The sequence below is a fragment of the Staurois parvus genome, unplaced genomic scaffold (genome assembly GCF_062004578.1).
Source record: "Staurois parvus isolate SC_StPar_1 unplaced genomic scaffold, SC_StPar_1.0 ptg000080l, whole genome shotgun sequence".
In the NCBI taxonomy this organism is placed as follows: domain Eukaryota; kingdom Metazoa; phylum Chordata; class Amphibia; order Anura; family Ranidae; genus Staurois; species Staurois parvus.
The window spans coordinates 7,299,073-7,317,500 of NW_028317876.1; the positions used below are offsets into that span (position 1 = coordinate 7,299,073).

Sequence of the window (18,428 nt, forward strand, 5' to 3'; positions counted from 1 at the left end):
ACTGTGCCACATGACTAAAGCTGGTCACAGATGGCGGTGCCGCCTGTCAAACTTATAAATTGAGGTCAATAGGACAGCATCACAACTACAAGCCAGTCTTTTGGCTCATGCTTGTGGCATGGTATTTCAATACAAAATCCCCCTTGGGATAAAAAAAAAAGTCAAATAAAAGTAAATAAATAATATTGCCTCCAGAATGTCTGGCAGCTGCTACCATCCTCGGAAAAGAAATCCACCATGGATTCAGTGAAGAGTGTCTGAATACAAAACTTACTGTGCAAATGTTATTTACAGGAAAGATGCAGTGTTGTTTAGAGGGAGGACGCAGTGTTTGCCTGCTTGTCCCAGAAGCTAGAGTGGCAGGCTGACTATATTCTCAAGACATTTTGTATTTTCTCATACACAGGGTAAAAATAAACAACTCTATTGAACTTGGTAGTAGGAAATTGAGGACATGGGGGTTCTCTGGTTATAATGATGTTTTGAACAACTTGTTGAAAAAAAAGCTAAACTATTTTCAAGTTGCTCTCCATGTCTTCATGAAGTTTAAAGCGGAGTTCCAGACATTTTTGTGTTTATTAAAAGTCAGCAGCTACAAAAACTGTATCTGCTGACTTTTAATAAACACACACTTACCTGTCCCGGAGTCCAGTGATGTTCTCACCCATGACGTGCCTTCTTCTCTTCTCTCCTTCATGGTGCCGGCATCTCTACTGTGGGAACAAGGCTGTGACAGCTTGCAGCTTTACAGCCTGGTGCGCACTGCGCATGTGCAAGTCACGCTGCACTTCCTAATTGGTCCAGCAGTCTTCTGGGACCTGTGAAAGTTTCCATGAGATGGAGGGAGGGGGCCAAACGTTGTCTCACTTCGCCGTGGTGAACTGAGCCGGAAGTGGGAGCAGGTACCTATCAAAAACAGGTATCCACTCCCCCCCAAAATGTGCCAAATATGTCAGTGGAGGGGGGGAGGAGGCAAATAAGTGGAGCTTCCACTTTTGAGTAGAACTCTGCTTTAAATAGTTCATTTGGACCAAGCTGGTCCAAACAAACTATTAACTTCACTAACACATGCAGTGGCTGTCAATGCTCTATCACCTGTATATAGTCTCAGCTACATACAGTATACACCGCTAAGCTCTGACAGTGGGATGGGTACTTCCTGTCCCTCTCCCAGAACAAAATCAAGTCAGGCTGAGCACTGCTCAGACATTCACAGAGAGCTTTGTGTTCTATGAATTAATACAAAGCTTCCTCTGAATGGCTGAGTTGGAGATCATGATGTAATCAGCCAACCTCTGCCTCAGCCAATCAGAGGAAACTTTGTATTCATTCATAGAATACAAAGCCTCTTGTGAATATCTGAGCAGTGCTTAGCCCGTCTTGATTTTGTTCCAGGAGTGGGATGGGAAATAACCATCCCTCTGCCAGAACACAACACTGTATAAAGTATGTAGCTGAGGCTAATACATTTTGTTCTTGAGTTTAGATATGCTTTAAAGTAGGAAAAAAAGGCTAAAATAAACTAAGTTTAAAGCCTTGCACTCCACTGCAATAAATACTTTTTGCAATAAATCATAAATACCTTATTGTTTTAGTTTCTACGTCTACTTTAACCCGTTCATGACACAGTAACACATATATGCAGCGTCCAGGAGGTGAGCTTTAAATCTGGGCACCAAATATATGTGTTCTTGTGTTTGTGCTGGGAGCATGATCTCATAGAGAGCCTGGTTGTCCTACTAATGATCAAGAACCGGGGACTCCCAATTCCCGATCACTTTTTCACTGTGATAGGCTCTGATCGGCTATCACAGTGATCGATCACTGTGCAGCCTGCCGCTGGGGTCATTGCGTTCTAGGTAGGGTAAAAAAAGTCAAAATGCAAACTAGCCCTACTATGGGTGCAAACAGCAAATAATATACACATACTGTATGTGGTATTGCTGCGTCAGTAGCAGAAGAATTTTATTTTGGATTGTTCTTTGGTTGTAGGTTATGGTAACAGCAATAAATATACAGCTAGATTAAATAAAATGGTATTAAGTAAAATCTTGTGAGCTGCTACTTCAAATAGAAAGTACCAAAACAAATACAGTGGGCAAAAAAGTATTTAGTCAGCCACCAAGTGTGCAAGTTCTCCCACTTAAAAAGATGAGAGAGGCCTGTAATTGGCATCATAGGTAGACCTCAACTATGAGAGACAAAATGAGAAAAAAAATCCAGACAATCACATTGGCTGATTTGGAAAGAATTTATTTGCAAATTATGGTGGAAAATAAGTATTTGGTCACCTACAAACATGCAAGATTTCTGGCTCTCACAGACCTGTACCTTCTTATTTAAGAGGCTCCTCTGTCCTGCACTCATTACCTGTATCAATGGCACCTGTTTGAACTTGTTATCAGTATAAAAGACACCTGTCCACAACCTCAAACAGTCACACTCCAAACTCTACTATGGTGAAGACCAAAGAGCTGTTGAAGGACACCAGAAACAAAATTGTAGACCTGCACCAAGCTGGGAAGACTGAATCTGCAATAGGCAAGCAGCTTGGTGTGAACAAATCAACTGTGGGAGCAATAATTAGAAAATGGAAGACATACAAGACCACTGATAATCTCCCTCGATCTGGGGCTCCACGCAAGATCTCACCTCGTGGGGTCAAAATGATCACAAGAACAGTGAGCAAAAATCCCAGGACCACACAGGGGGACCTAGTGAATGACCTGCAGAGAGCTGGGACCAACGTAACAAAGGCTACCATCAGTAACACATTACGCCTCCAGGGACTCAGATCCTGCAGTGCCAGACGTGTCCCCCTGCTTAAGCCAGTACATGTCCGGGCCCGTCTGAAGTTTGCTAGAGAGCATTTGGATGATCCAGAAGAGGATTGGGAGAATGTCATATGGTCAGATGAAACCAAAATAGAACTGTTTGGTAGAAACACAACTTGTCATGTTTGGAGGAGAGAGAATGCTGAGTTGCATCCAAAGAACACCATACCTACTGTGAAGCATGGGGGTGGCAACATCATGCTTTGGGGCTGTTTCTCCGCAAAGGGACCAGGACGACTGATCCATGTACAGGACAGAATGAGTGGGGCCATGTATCGTGAGATTTTGAGTGCAAACCTCCTTCCATCAGCAAGGGCATTGAAGATGAAACGTGGCTGGGTCTTCCAACATGACAATGATCCCAAACATACCGCCAGGGCAACGAAGGAGTGGCTTCGTAAGAAGCATTTCAAGGTCCTGAAGTGGCCTAGCCAGTCTCCAGATCTCAACCCTATAGAAAACCTTTGGAGGGAGTTGAAAGTCTGTGTTGCCCAGCGACAGCCCCAAAACATCACTGCTCTAGAGGAGATCTGCATGGAGGAATGGGCCAACATACCAGCAACAGTGTGCCAACCATGTGAAGACTTACAGGAAATGTTTGACCTCTGTCATTGCCAACAAAGGATATATAACAAAGTATTGAGATGAACTTTTGATATTGACCAAATACTTATTTTCCACCATAATTTGCAAATAAATTCTTTCCAAATCAGCCAATGTGATTGTCTGGATTTTTTTTCTCATTTTATCTCTCATAGTTGAGGTCTACCTATGATGCCAATTACAGGCCTCTCCCATCTTTTTAAGTGGGAGAACTTGCACAATTGGTGGCTGACTAAATACTTTTTTTGCCCCACTGTATATATATTATGCTATGTAAATATTAGCAGATCGCTCACGCCATACACATACCAATACAAATGTGCCAATATCAAGAACAGTGCCACGCTCCACTTAAATCTAAAATAAAACAAACAACTGAATATACAGATCTTCCAACAAATAATTCAACTGTCCACATCAAATCTGTGATTCTTTATAAACACTGTAGTGTAGCGAAACAAGTAATCCTCAGTTCACCTCTTGTGGTTTTATCAAACCAACACTTGTGCACCTCCACCAGCTGTGCTCAACTTATATATATGATCAAACCATTAAGTGAGGTCATATAAAGCCTGTGTCCCTTTATTTGGACTATGATGAGATGATATTATTATCCAAAGGGTCTGGGGTCCCCTTTACTCCTCTAGTTGTCCTCCTCCATCGGTTCAAATGCCAAGAAAAATAATCAAAACATAGTGCTTTATCCTTATAAAAAGCATTTATTTAATATAAGCTGTATTCCACTCACGTGTAATATAATAAAGTGCTTTACACAAAGATCAATTGCTCCAAATAGCCGCTAGCGATTCTAGCCTGCACAGCCTGCCGATACCTCTTCCTCTGTTAGTCGCGCGTCGTGAAGTCAAGGCCCCTCCCCTATGCGTTACGCCACCGGGTCACGTGGTTTCATCAGGGAGAAATGATTGGACAGCACGGCGCTCATTCTTTTTATACAGGGATTGCCTCAGAGCCATTTTGTTGTAGTCTATATTGCAGTGGCCATATTCCTTTAGCTCACTCTGTATTGGATCGGTATTGCTGTAATATTACTGCTTCCGCATTTAATTTATAACCCTTATTGGTATTTTCTGCACTGTATTAATGGTGCTATATGACCCATTACATATAATAAAATCAAATATTACTGGCTTAGCCTGTATATGTAACATTAGATATAACTGATTGATGTCAAGGTTGCAAAATTAGACCAGGGTGTTAAGGTTTGTTTTACTCTCCATCATAAAGGACCTAAGGAACTTGCACAATCCCTGTGACTGAAGCAACAACAAGTGTTTCTTTTTTTTGGGGGAGGGGGTATGTTGCAACATATGTACATATTCTATCCATGGTTCACAGCCACTTGAGTTTTCATTGAGCTTCACTTGGATGCTAGGAATAAAACTGTAGTGAGTCAGTGTATGTCCTACTGATGGTTAACCCAGCGATATGTACATTTATTTCAATATAATATGCACAAAACTCCTCTGAAAGTAACTGAAGTGTTGTGGGTAATATGATTTGTGCCCTCTGTTATCTCATCTATTTCCACATTCTACATTGACCACCTGTGTTTTTGTGTGACCGCAATCATTTTACTGAAATTGGCACAGATGCAGAATATAGGAGTAAAATGTCATTGTCCAAAATCCAGGGTGACATGTAAAAATGAGATTAATACTCAAACCAGCTCACCTTCCGTATGCTGACCTTGGAGATAGATCCAGGGTGCACTGTGTGCTCCTCCATGCCGACTTTAAGACCCCAAATTGATCAGCACAGTTGGATTATAAAATGTAATCCTTTATTATAATCCATTTATTCTAAGGGGCGTGTTTTTTAAATTGATTACAATAAATGATTTTGTTTTATATTTCAGCTGTTCTGATCTGCTTGTGGTTTTAAACTTGACTATATGTAGAAATGCCAATGTTAATAGAGCAAATAAACCCTCTTTGTCCTCAAATCATTCTTAATCACATATGGAATGTAGTAAACCTACATTGTTTCATGTAAACCATCTCTCCCTCCAATGGCACATTATAGCAATTACAGATAGGTAAGTAAAATGAAGAATGGATATGCATTCACAAATAAAAGAAGAAAGTATTCTGAGAACATACCTTGAATGTAGTAGGTTAGCTTGTCAAAGGTACGTTTTAGTAAAATACATTTAATGTGCTATGAGAACAGTTCTACTCAAATGTAGTCTATATAAAGTATAATAATATAATAGATGTAACTAAGTAACTCTTGCGTGTTTGTGATTTTTTCATAAAAGGCATGCAGAGGAGATACTTCTGATTATGGTGTGACTCCTTATGCAAGTATCGCCACGACATCCAGCTGTAAAATTCCAGTAGAAGCCGACTTTCTTTGCCATTACTCTACTTGCCAAGGTAAAATTTAAGTTTTGTTGTTGCAGCTTTCTTTGCTGTGCCCACACATTAGCCAACCTGGAATATTACATGAAATATACTGCTAAACCAAAATATATTTTTTATGTGTAACGCTACCCTCGTGAGGGCCACTGTGTTGTGGGTATCCCTAAACTGCCATCCGCACAGCCAAGCAACAGCCACTTTTCATACAGACTTGCATCCAAAGCCAGTGACCAGTACATGAACTTAGTTTTGTTGTTTTATTAGGGGAGTTCAACTTGGATAGGGAATAGGGATTATGGGCAGCTGCGTATTTACTGCGGGGCAAACAGGGCATTTGCCTTGAGAGGCAATCTTCGGGGGGCGACGCCACCTTCTGGAAGAAGGGACCTAGTGAGGTACTGCTGAGGAGGGCGCGGGGATGGCCAAATGCTGTTCTATTATTCTGGAGAAATAAGGTTAGCCAATTCTGAGGTGGTGGCCAGGATTCAGACAATGGCTTGGGAATGAGCAGTGTTGGGTGCTCAGTGCTGGTCCAGGGGGGTTGATGGGACAGACGCTCTGTGGTTCCCTTTCTCTCCTGGTCCCCGCCCCAGCTTCTGACTCGTCATCCTCACGTATAACTGATGGACGATGTTTGTTGTATTGGAGACTATGACTCCTCATCTCCACTCAGCTCTGGTCTGTCACTGCCTACCCCTGCCCCATCACGGTTGGCTCTTCCACCCACAGCGGAGACTGGGGGGTGAGAAGTAGAGTGGAGATTGATGGTGATGACAGGGGAGCAGTGTTAGAGGGAGAGTAATGTTGATGGGCTGGCTTCTTGTTGCAGTGTGATGAGTATAGGACAGCCAGCGGTGGATGCAGATGCCAGGCTCCTGTCTGTGTGATGAGTGACATGTGGCGTCAGACCTCGGCTCTGGCAGTGTGTGTAATCCTCCAGTGCTTTGTAATGATCATTCCTCATCCGTGATATCACATGACAGTGTATGTGTGCATCAAAGTAAAAGTGAAATGTCACAGCTGGTCCAGTCACATCTATAGTGCAAAGTGACTTCTGCGCTACCCACTATATCTAAAGTGTAAATGTGCTAGAAAACTAGTGAAAAACTTGTTTTCAGGTGCAGCTCACATCAATGTGCGTTCCCACACTTACCCTAGGTTCACACTTAAGCGTTTTTTGCAGCGTTTTGCAGAAATGCAGTACAGTCCATTTAACATGGGACATGTTCACATATCTGCGTTTTCACCCGTTGCATTTTTTTTAAAGGGTCAGGGAATTTGTTTGATCGCAAACAATTGCATTTTTGTTTCTATAGACTTCAATGGAAACACTGCAGAAAAACATGTATTGCGTTTTTTATGTGTTTTGATGCATTTTGCATTTGAAATCTGCCTAGCAACAAGAATGAAAATTGGCAAAAAAAAACGCAAAACGCAATGCAGAAACGGCTCAAACTCAGTCTGCATAGGTGTGAACATAGCCTTAATACAAATTAAAATTAAAAAGATAAAATGTGGCGCTCCCTTCACATTTAAACTAAATAATAATAAATGCATGTAAAATAAACGCATGTGCTTATATATTACATGAAAATACAACCCCAAGTGTTATATAATACAATAAATAGTAATCAATAAGTGACAGTAAAGCAAATATTTCAATTCAGTCAATCTGTGACAGTCCAAACAAATCCTCCTTGGTGCAGCACATGCATCTTCTTCCCACAAGTGATTAATTGAATCTATATTAGCCACCTTCATGCAAACGTGACTCCCATCACCTGAATGATACTGCGCTCACCTCCATAATTAGACCAAAGAACATACAGTACATTAGGTCTAGATGCACTTTTCCCTTCAGGGATAAATATGAAGTAAATGGTCTCTACTTCTTGGGAAAGTGGACAATCTTTTCCTCCCCGGACTTATAGACACTCACTCTTCCTTTCTCCTCTGTTGTGCAAATGCTCAGTTAAACACAGAACAGCCTCACATAGTGTAGTAGTTAGAATCAAGCTATTTATTAAAAGTATTGCCCTTACATAAAATCTGAGGTCAAAGTTCCTTTAAACAAAACTGTGTGTACAACCATGATTCTGTACTCCGACACCCGTCTCCTCCCACACCTTACATCATGCCCCTCGTGACTTCAGGGGAAAAAAAAATGAAGTCAGAAGTGGAGTGATGTAACGTGTGGGAGGAGTCAGGTGTCGAGTACTGAATCATGGTTGTACACACAGTTTTGTTTAAAGGGGCTTAGTTGGTTCTCTTATTCCTCCATTAGCTGCTTCCTTCTGGGAATCTCCCAAATTCCTCTGTCTGGGGCAGCACTAGGAAGGATGATATGGATTTCCTGGCAGAGATCATTTGATCTGATCCAGTAGTGATCACACTTAGGGGGTGGGATGGTTATGACCTGTATACCGTAAATGGATCCTATAGACTGGAGGAGCCCAGGGTGACCACTCTATATGCTCTTATGTCCAGCATGCTGTGTACTGGGAAGTAATGCAGACTTCATACACCCCCCGTGCCATCTAGCTGGACGACCTCTGATCACACACTACTATTTCATTCGCTGCTCATCCATAGAATACCTACAGTTGCCACCTGCTCAGAATTCATCCTGACAGTCTGGTTTTTGAATCGTGTCCGGGTTTCAGTCTGCCTGAAACTCAGACACATTAGTTAGATCAGTCTGTGGCTCCCCAAGTTACAAAAATAGTCACACACAAATGTGTTGCCATTCCAGGAGATGTGGGTGGCTGTCTGGGGGCAGGTTTGGCATCACTGAGGGAACGGGGCGATTATGTCAGCAAGAGCAATTTGGCCACACCCACTGTTCCCCATGGCATGCTATGTGGCCCGTATTACTACTCTCCTTGGGGTACCCAAAGATGCACCAGATCTTTTATAATCCTATAGTGTATACTACGATAAAAAAAATTGCCCCGTGCCGCTACAGTGCTCATGTTTGGCTTAAAGACATGGTGGCAACCCTAGGCCAGGGGGCTATGGTTGCGATGGTCAGTGGTGGCAGAGAGGGGTGGGGTTGGTTGTGTGTTGCCTAGGGCAGCACAAGAACTAAATATACCACTGATTATGGAATGTCCAATTTGATTTAAGACAATGGAAGGAAGACACTTCCTTCCTATGTACAAAGCAGATCCTGGGCTGTTCTTTTCTTGAAAGCTGTCAGCCGTTGTGGATCAGTTGCAGCTGCCCCTTACAGATGAGAAACTACTTCTAGTAGCTACATACAGCTACATACAGTCTTCTCTCCCCCTTTCAGAGCTGCTCCCAGCTCCACAGCCTGCAAGCATTACCAGCCCTCCTGGCTTCTTGGAAGATCTCCCGGGACAAGGATAAAGGATTGAGCCCAATGCTGTTCTTAGAAAGCTTGCTACGTTTGACAGTCTTTCCCCCTTGTAGATCCCAAAGTGTACTGCTGTACTCACACTGTCTTCTTTGATCCCATCTGCTCCTCTCCGCAGAATGTATCCTCCTGAACCAGTATGAACCCACTCTAGGGGCCAGCCCCCCCACACCTAGGGGGCCCCTCATAGACACCGACAGTGTCCTCAGCACTCCATCTTCCACCCGACTCCCCTTTCAGCCTGACTGTCACATATTTATAGGCCAGTCCACCACTCTACCAGGGCCTCCAAACATGGGACTGACCGAGCCCTCCATTAATATGCAAATTAAGCCTCCACCCCTTCCTTCTTACCAACTTCCCGAAGGTTTTATGGTCCCCCAGAGCCTAGAGCAGGCGATAGAGCCACAACCTGTTGAGTCATCCAGCTGACCTGCAATAACCCAGCCCCAATCACATGACTCGCACAACTACCATGAGTCATCCACAATGATTTTACCAATAATACTCTACACCACGGGTGTCAAACTGGCGGCCCTTCAGCTGTTGCCAAACTACAAGTCCCATGAGGCATTGCAAGACTTACAGTTACAAGAATGACTCCCAAAGGCAGAGGCATGATGGGACTTCTAGTTTCACAACAGCTGGAGGGCCACCAGTTTGACACCTCTACTCTACACTATTCTAGTAGCACACTAGAGGGTACTACATATGTACAGTATATAACATACTAATTGACCTTTGCAGGCATTTATACAAATATTTTAGATGCATCTTAGAAAACAGGTCACCTAGCTGACTACATTATTCCTTGCTCCCCCAGCAGCCAGCACTCTCTTCTGCTGTCCAACAAGGGGATGAAAAGATTTTGCAGGGGATGAGGCTATCAGTTTTGACACAGCTGATTAACCACTTGACCCCCAGAAGATTTTACCCCCTTCATGACCAGGTCGTTTTTGCTATTTAGCACTGCGCTATTGCGCAGAAATGTATACTATTTTTTCACACAAATAGAGCTTTCGTTTGGTAGTATTTGATCACCACTGGGCTGATCACCTATTCCTGCCAGCTGTTTTAGATTGTCAGCACTGCATCTGCTGGTGAAGCCCTCCCACTGTGAGCTGCAGTGTCTGGGAGGGAAAACATGAGGCACAAAAGAAAGCTTTGGCTCGCCTGGGATAGGTAAAGCAAGTTTTTTTTACTTAAAACCAGCAAACATTATGTATATTTTTAAGCAGAGGCCCTAGTGCATAAAATGGTGGGTGCTGCATATTGTTATGTCACACGATATTTGTGCAGTGGTTCTTTAAAGGCAATAAACAAAAATACACTTTAATGAATTTTAGTGCACACAAACACAGTATAATATTGATTTTTTTTAAATATAAAAGATGATGTTATGCCAAGTAAATAGATACCTAACATGCCACACTTTAAAAATGCTACTTTTAGCTTTCTAATTGTGTACTACTGTGTCGCAATCGGGTTTATTGCACTGCAATCATGGGTTTAAATTGGGTGGCGAGGAGGCAAAATATTGCCTCCTCACCACCTGTCAAACACACTTGGATCTCTTTTCAGAGAAGCAGCAGTGCCTGCTACACTTGTGAATGAGCCATTAGTTGCATTTGGCAGCAGCACCTAAGGGCTTCTTCACATGAAAAATTGGGGGGTGGTAAAACCTTATGGTTGAGTAGTGGTTTTGCACCCCCTCCTCCCAACTCCTACCCCCTTTTGTTGCTGAGGCAGCAGCCAAAGGTGTTCACATGCTGCCGCAGGAATGAAATCCCCTGTTGCTTTTGTAAATGGAGACACTCTGCAAGCTGCCCGCAACTGCATGCTTAAAGCAGGCGGTGAGAAAGCAATACAATCCTGCCTGCTTTAACTCCTTGTTTGCTGTACTGCACAACTTGCAGAGCGGCCTCATTCACTTGAATAGGTACACCCCTGCCCATTATAGCTAAAGGGGGTGTGTTTGGGACCGGAAAGGTAAAAACACGTCTTTACTATGGCGTTTTACTACCCCCAAACTGCAAATGTAAATGAACTCTTACTGTTTTGAGCTCGCTATAAGGCTGCGTTCACACTGATGTGCTGTGATTTACTTGCACCGTAAGTGCAGTGCAGTGCATCTGTGACTTTCCTGGGTTAGTTGCGCTTGGCCATAGACGTCTATTATATCCTTCAGGTGTGGTGCACTTTCAGAAAGTGCACCAAACTTGCAGAATCTAATGGAAGTCTAAGGCTTAAGGAAAGCTGCAAGTACACTGCACTGCACCCATGGTGTGGTTAACCGCAGCATATCAGTGTGAAAGCAGCCCTATACTATTATGCCCAGTGTTTTGCTTCACACTGACCTGAAGATCTCTTTCCTCCTGCTGGCACCACTCTGGAGACCGCTAGCCGGGATAAGAGGTGGAGTGTAATTGGTATCACTCCGCATGGGACAGGAGCCAGCACTACAGGAGAGGCATCGGCTTATGTGGCTCTTGCTCCCTTCTAGAGCTCCAACTTTACAAGTAGTCCCTCTGCACTGCACTCTATCTGATGCTCTGGGATGGCGGGTCAGCAAGCCCAGACCGTGAGCTACCAGTCACCTGGCCACAATGTACTGTTAGATCGCGATCTACGGGTTGATGACCCTTGATTTAAAGGTTACCAGTTTAGAGTTACACATGAGGTATGGTGCTAGAATTATTGCTGTCAATCTGGCGTCCACTGCTATACCACACATATGTGGTGCAAACACTGTTTGCGCTTGCCTTTATGTGCAAGCATGGGAAGCGGGGGCGGGGCGTATTATAAATATTTTATTATTATTTATTTATTTGTTTGTTTATTTTAACCGGTTCCCGCCCGGCCAATAGCACAAAGGCGGCCAGCAAAACACCTTGTCCCTCCGGGTGGACGCCAAATGGTGTCCTTTTAGGTAAGCGCAGTGCGCCTGCGTGCAGGGAGCGCTGCGACGCGATCTGTCACCAGCCGTGTACCTCGGACACGGCCGATGACAGATCTGTGTACCGGCCCCGTTTCTAGTACCATGTGACCTGCTGGGACCAATCACAGCAGGTCACATGACAGTTGTATACAATGGATTGCTTCCTTTCATGCCATCCATTGTATACAAGTGTGTCTAGCTCTGAATGGTCACATCGATCACATGCACAAGCTGGGCCAATCAAAGCCCAGCTGTGTCATGTGATTAGCCTTGGCCAAATCACAGCTAAGCACAAAAAAACCCAGAATGAATTGAAGTCATTTAGGTAATTGCTTGCTTATAGCAAAGTAATTCTTTGCTATAAGCAAATTGTGTAAAAAAAAAATACTGATCACTTCCCCAAAGTAGTACAGTGTTACTATGGTAACATTATACTACTTTGGTCATAGTGAAATATGGAAACAAATATCTTAAAAAAAGAGAAAAAATGGCAATAAAATATTAAAACTAATAAAAATTAAAAAAAAAATTAAAATAAATTATTTTTTTTTTCGTACTGTCACCAGTCAGTGTCTCTGATCACCGCCATGCCAGTTATATGATGATGCTGTACTGCATGGTGACAGTATGTAAAAAATAAATTGTGAAAATCATTTTTTTAATGTTTTCATTTTCCCAAAAATTATGACAAAAAAATTACAACTTCAAAAAACTCGCCATGGATCTTATGAAATATGTCGGACTGTCTACTTTGCAAAAAGTGGTCATTTGGAGGATATCTGTACTGTTCTGACATTCTTGGACCTCAAGAAATTAGATTGGCCATCAGTACTTCAGGATTGATCAATATTCAGATCTATACCATAGTTTGTGAACTCTATAACTTTCCTACAAACTAAATAATACATCCTAATTTGGGTTATTTCACCAAAGACATGTAGTAGAATACATCTTGGCCTAAATTTATGAAGAACAATTATTTATTTGCAAACTTTTATAACAGAAACAAAGAAAAACTTGTTTTTTTTTCAAAATTTTCAGGCTTTTTTTGTTATTTAGTAAAAAATAAAAACCCCAGTGGTGATTAAATACCACCAAAAGAAAGCTCTAGTTGTGTGAAGAAAGTGATAAAATTTTAGTTTGGGTACAGTGTTGTATGACTGCATAATTGTCATTCAAAGTGTGAGAGCGCTGAAACCTGAAAAATGGCCTGGGCAGGAAGGGGGTAAAAGTGCCCTGTATGGAAGCAGTTAAAAATGTTTACACTGTCTCTCTTTTTTTTTTTATCGCTATTATTGCAATCACAGGGGATATACAACATCCCTTGTGAAAGCTGGAGCAGTGACAGTTCCTCTTTATAGAGAAATCTGGGGTCTATTAGACTTGCGTATCTGGCAATGTCTAGTTCATGTAAAGAACCTGTTTGAGGTCTGTAAAGGGTCCAGGGTTTGGCTAAGTGCAAGGAAGATGCCACCTTGAGAACAAACCCCTCTAAGGGGCATAACTCCACTCTGTAAAAAAGGAAATGTGTCCTCCTTCTACAGTTAAGGCTTGCAATTAGGCAACCCTTCTGACTGAAATTATAGCTATTAAAAATGCCATGTTCAGAGTTAGATTCTATACAGGGACTGTTCCACTGGAGCAAAGGGTTGTCCCGCTAAGACCTTCAAAACTATGGTAAGATGCCACCTGGGAAAAGGATGTCTGTTAGGAGGACAAATCTTCATTACACCCTTGTGAAACTATATTACAGGGGAATTATCAGCCCATTTTGTATTAGTCACTGCTGAGATTTTGGCTATCTGAACCTTGAGGGAACTTAGACTCAGGCCCAGATCCAGACCAGTTTAGAGGAACCCCAAAAGGTGTGAGACTGAAAGAGAGAGAGAGTCAAAACTTATACTGACTGCAAAAGCAACAAACGTCTTCCATATTCTAGCATATATGCTATTTGTTGAGGGCTTTCTTGCCTTTAGGAGAGTCAAAATGATTTTTTGTGAGCAGCTTAGGATTTTAAACTTCCTCCTTTCAACCAGCTTGTGGGTATTCGGGTGGTTGAATATCCCTTTGTTAGCAGGCAAGGAAATAGAGGAATTCACTTCAGCAGGCTACTGAGGTGCATAGTCATGGGAAACCAAGGTCTTCTTGGCCAATAGGATAGAACCGCTATGACTGTCATGATTTCTGTCACAAGTCTCAAGAGGAATTTCAAGATAAGTGGTGGGGGAGGGAAGGTGAAGGCCAGACTGCAATAGAGGGGCATGATAGAGCATCTACTGCCTCTGCCGAGTAAAAGCAAAGGCATGAGATGAACCTTGGCAACTTATTACTGATCACTGAAGCAAATAGAGCTATCTGAGGTATGCCCATGACATCCACAACTTGATATCCTGGACAACGAGTGGTCTGTTCATGCCCACATCTTCAGAGGCAACAGTCCTGCCTCGATGTTTAAATGACCTGGTAGGTCCATTGCTCTTAGGTCCATCAGATTCCTTTCCGCTGAGAACATAATGGGCTCCACTTCACTTAGCAGGGAGTTGCTATGGGTGCCCCCTGCCCCTGTATATATGAGTCTGCAGGTTTGTTGTCTATCTGCGAAAGCACTCGATGGCACTTGATCTGTGAGGACAATGAAGTTAGTGCTAGAAAAACTGCCTGAATTTCCAACATATTGAAGACGATTCCTGTAGCGGGAAACTACAATTTCCTCTGAACTCTCCACAGTGTGCTCCCCGCCCTTCATGCTGACATCTGCTTTAAGTATGGTCCACAAGACAGGACCTAATGGGCGAGATCTTGATAGTACTTTCTGTTTGGTCCACCAGAGGTGACCCTTGTGCATGATAGCCGATACCTGGATCTCTTGAGTACGGTGAAGTGTCCATTGTGCGAGAAATCCTGTCTAAAATTGTCTGAGGTGCCAATGGACCCATGCTACTATGGGAATGCATGTGAACCTTGTGCCTATCAGGCTCAAACATTGTGAAAGACAAGCAGAAGTGTATCATTGCTCTGTGCATTCTTGCTGGATTGCTTGCTACCTTCTGGGATGAATGATACCAACCCCCTGGAGGTATCGAACATTGCACTGCAACTAACTTTTTTCTTGGTTGATTATTCAGCTAAACTCTGTTAATGTTCTCATAGGTATATCTTTGTGTTCCATGAGCTGGCCTGGACTGCATATTAAGAGTAGAATGTTGTCAAGGAAATGATGCACTTGGAAACCCTTCTCTCTCAGGGGTGCTAAGACAGATACAAGGGAGATGTACTGACCAAAAGGCAGGCTTTGAAATTGTAGATTAACTTTATCCACCATGAATCTTAGATATTTCTGTAATGATAGTAGGATGGTCATATGTACATAGGCATCTTGGAAGTCTATCCATAACCTCCAGTACCTTGGTTGTATAACTTGTGTAATTGGCTTCAGTGACTCCATTTTGAAGCTTTCGTAGTATTAATCTTTTTCAAATCTATCACAACACCATCCTCCATTTTTCTTCTGCACCAAGAATAGGGTGGAATAAAACACTGTAATTTTTTAAAAAAGGTTATAGAGCTCTCTTGCTCCTGCAGGAACACTAAGAACTGCCATATAATTATCACCATTTGGGATGATCTTGGAACCTTTGTAGGATTGAAGGAACTGTGTGAAGGCAGATGTGAGAAGGTCCGAAAATGACTGAAAATGATTGTTGAAACTACCCAGGGGTCTTGAAAACAACTCGCTCAGATTGATGTAAAGGGATTCAACCTGGCTGCGTCCAGAAGTGTCTGGGTACGCCTTGTGTTAAAAAGATTTTGTCTAATCCTGGGAAGCAGATAGGGCTTTTTGCTTATGCGTCTAGAAAGGCCTTCTGAGTGCTTGCTCCAAGTACTTTTTGAATCGTTGCCCTGATGAGCATGTCTAAGGTCTCTGGTTCTTGACTGCTGGAACCTACAAGAAAATGGATTGATTCATCCTAATCTTGTGGCAAGAGACCTGATTTGCTCCCTGTAACTCTGGAAAGAGCGGCCTCTAATTTTTCTCTGAACAGGGATTTGCCATCAAATAGAATATTGCACCAGTTCTCTTTGTATGCTATGTTGACTGCCCAAGGTTTCAGCCATAAGGCTTGATTAGCTGTGACAATGTAAGCTGAGCATCGATATTGTCCTTTCCTATTAAATCGGCTGGCAATTTAAGCTTCTCCTGATCTTTGATAATATCTTCCTTAAGACTGTCTTGGTGAATCGTCATTTCATTACTTTCCCTCCAAACCCTGATAGTGTTAGACACTGAAGTGCTATCACCAGTTTCATGCTACTCTTGCTGCTTAATAAGATCTTTTATGGTCAAGATCAGTGCACCTGTCAAGGGGATCATTAAAAGATGCAAAGTCCTCCATGGGTAATGTTATGTTCTTTGCTAAATGGACAACTGTGGCATCAACCACTGGCAGAGTGTCCAAAGCTGTGATATCTGCCTCTGCCAGTGGGTATAATTTGTTAAGGTGGTTTAAAGGAAACCTCTTTTCTGTTTTCTTCCACTCATCTTCTATAAATTCCTTGATTTCCCCCATAAGGGGAAAAAAGGATTGACCTCTTTTGAGAAATGGAAAGTATCTTTTTGTTTTCTTAGAGGCTTCTCTGCCTCCTTCCAACTGATGGGCTGTTTTACCGCCTGGACATAAGGCTGCACAATTGCAAAACTAAAGCCAGAGGCTTCTGAGTCCTCTGACAGAGTTTTCATCTGGCAGTTCTCTGGATAGTCATACATTTGCTGGAAGAGGGAGGCCACTAGTGGACCTGGCTGTGACAGGGAAGCATCTTCTTTTTAAGCAGAAGTCTGCAATGGCAGCAGAGTGGCTGCCAACTACAAAAAAATCCTTAACATAATGCTTGAGTAAGGCAGCAGCTTGTTGACTTTCCAAATCTCTGTCCACCGCAAACTCTCCTAGGCAGCTTCTGCATACTAACTTGTTTGCTAGAGGGGGGCTCCACAAGACCAACAGTTTTTGCCCCTAGCATAATCAGGAGAGGATGAATAGCAATGATGCCTTCTAGAACTATCTCTATGAAAAGACTGGTGTCCTGACCGAAAAGAGCATAGTGGGTGTTCAGGGCTGTTGCCGCCAGACTCATCATAATACCTTTGAAACCCCTTGGATTTCTTGGAGCATACAGGGCGGAAAACGAGAAAAAGTAACCAACATTAGGGCACTCTTTTACAGAACCTGAACTTACCTGATGGTAGGTCTCCTACCATAATTACCTTCAGATGAGATAAGGCTCTGAATTATATTTATTGTTGCATATACGTATATGGGGAATAGAGTGTCCGCCCTTCCATGTGGGGGTCTTGAGTAGGTGGCAATCGACTCATGGCAACCAAGCAGCTGAGAGAAGTAGAAATGATCTTAGTTTGAACTAAAACAAGTACTTCCAAAGGACAAGGACCTACCTTTAAATAGCAACGTATGGAGCAGCAGAGTCTACCACAGGAATTACTGGTAGACTGAACATGAAAAGCCCTCATTCAGCCAGGAAAGGACCTGTGCAATGCACCACATGTTTAAATAATGCAGGAGTGCAGAAATAGGTAGAATCAGCCCCTCCCCCCAGCACTGCTGCCAAAAATAGGGCATTTTATCCAAGATGGCCACCAGACCTTTTGAATGCTTTGCACATGTGCAGCACACGGCCAGGATGTGCCTGGAGCGCTGGAATCCAACAGTAAAGATAGCGCTCTAAACTTCTGGCACACACAGAGTGGTGGCCAGTTCCCACACCCAGCAATCTACACAGTAAACAGGAAGAGAGTGCACCCTAAGGTCAAGGAATGGCAGTATTAAGCCAGCTAAAAGGACGCCCTAGCATGACAGAGATGAAAAAGAAAGTGAACACCTACAAGAAAATGGGGAAAGGTTTGCTCCAGACAAAAATTAATGCCATATCGATATTTTGGCAGATAATTGTCCAAGTGAGGAGATACTGCTTACCCTAAAAAGACCAACAGAAGGGGTTTCCAGCCTTATTAGAGTGTTTAGCAGCCAAGAACAGGGACTGCATCTGGGAGAAGATGAACCCAGACAGAAGCTGCACTAGGCTGAGGTAGGGACATACAAAACAGAAAAGAGGGAGAGAGGTGCCTTCTGAGTGCAGTATGTGGGTAAAATTTATTGAGCCACAGTTAAAAAAAAACTTACAAGAAGATGATAATAAAATTGCCCATTAGTAGTAGGGGATAGAAGATCCAGGGCCTGCTACTAGTCCACCACATCCTGAGGGGGTCCGCCTGGCATCGGGTA

The 18,428-nt window shown here is 42.9% G+C and overlaps 1 protein-coding gene across 5 annotated transcripts in view; it reads left to right on the forward strand.

Annotated features, from left to right (window-relative positions):
* The window catches only part of LOC149469188 (caspase-3-like), a 131,597-nt gene that overhangs the window by 103,465 nt on the left and 9,704 nt on the right, over window positions 1-18,428 (forward strand). For all 5 annotated transcript variants that reach the window (XM_089669626.1, XM_089669622.1, XM_089669621.1 and 2 more), the window contains one exon: window positions 5,716-5,833. In XM_089669626.1, coding sequence (XP_089525752.1) covers window positions 5,716-5,833 — 118 coding nt within the window. The remainder of the gene's footprint in view (window positions 1-5,715; window positions 5,834-18,428) is intronic.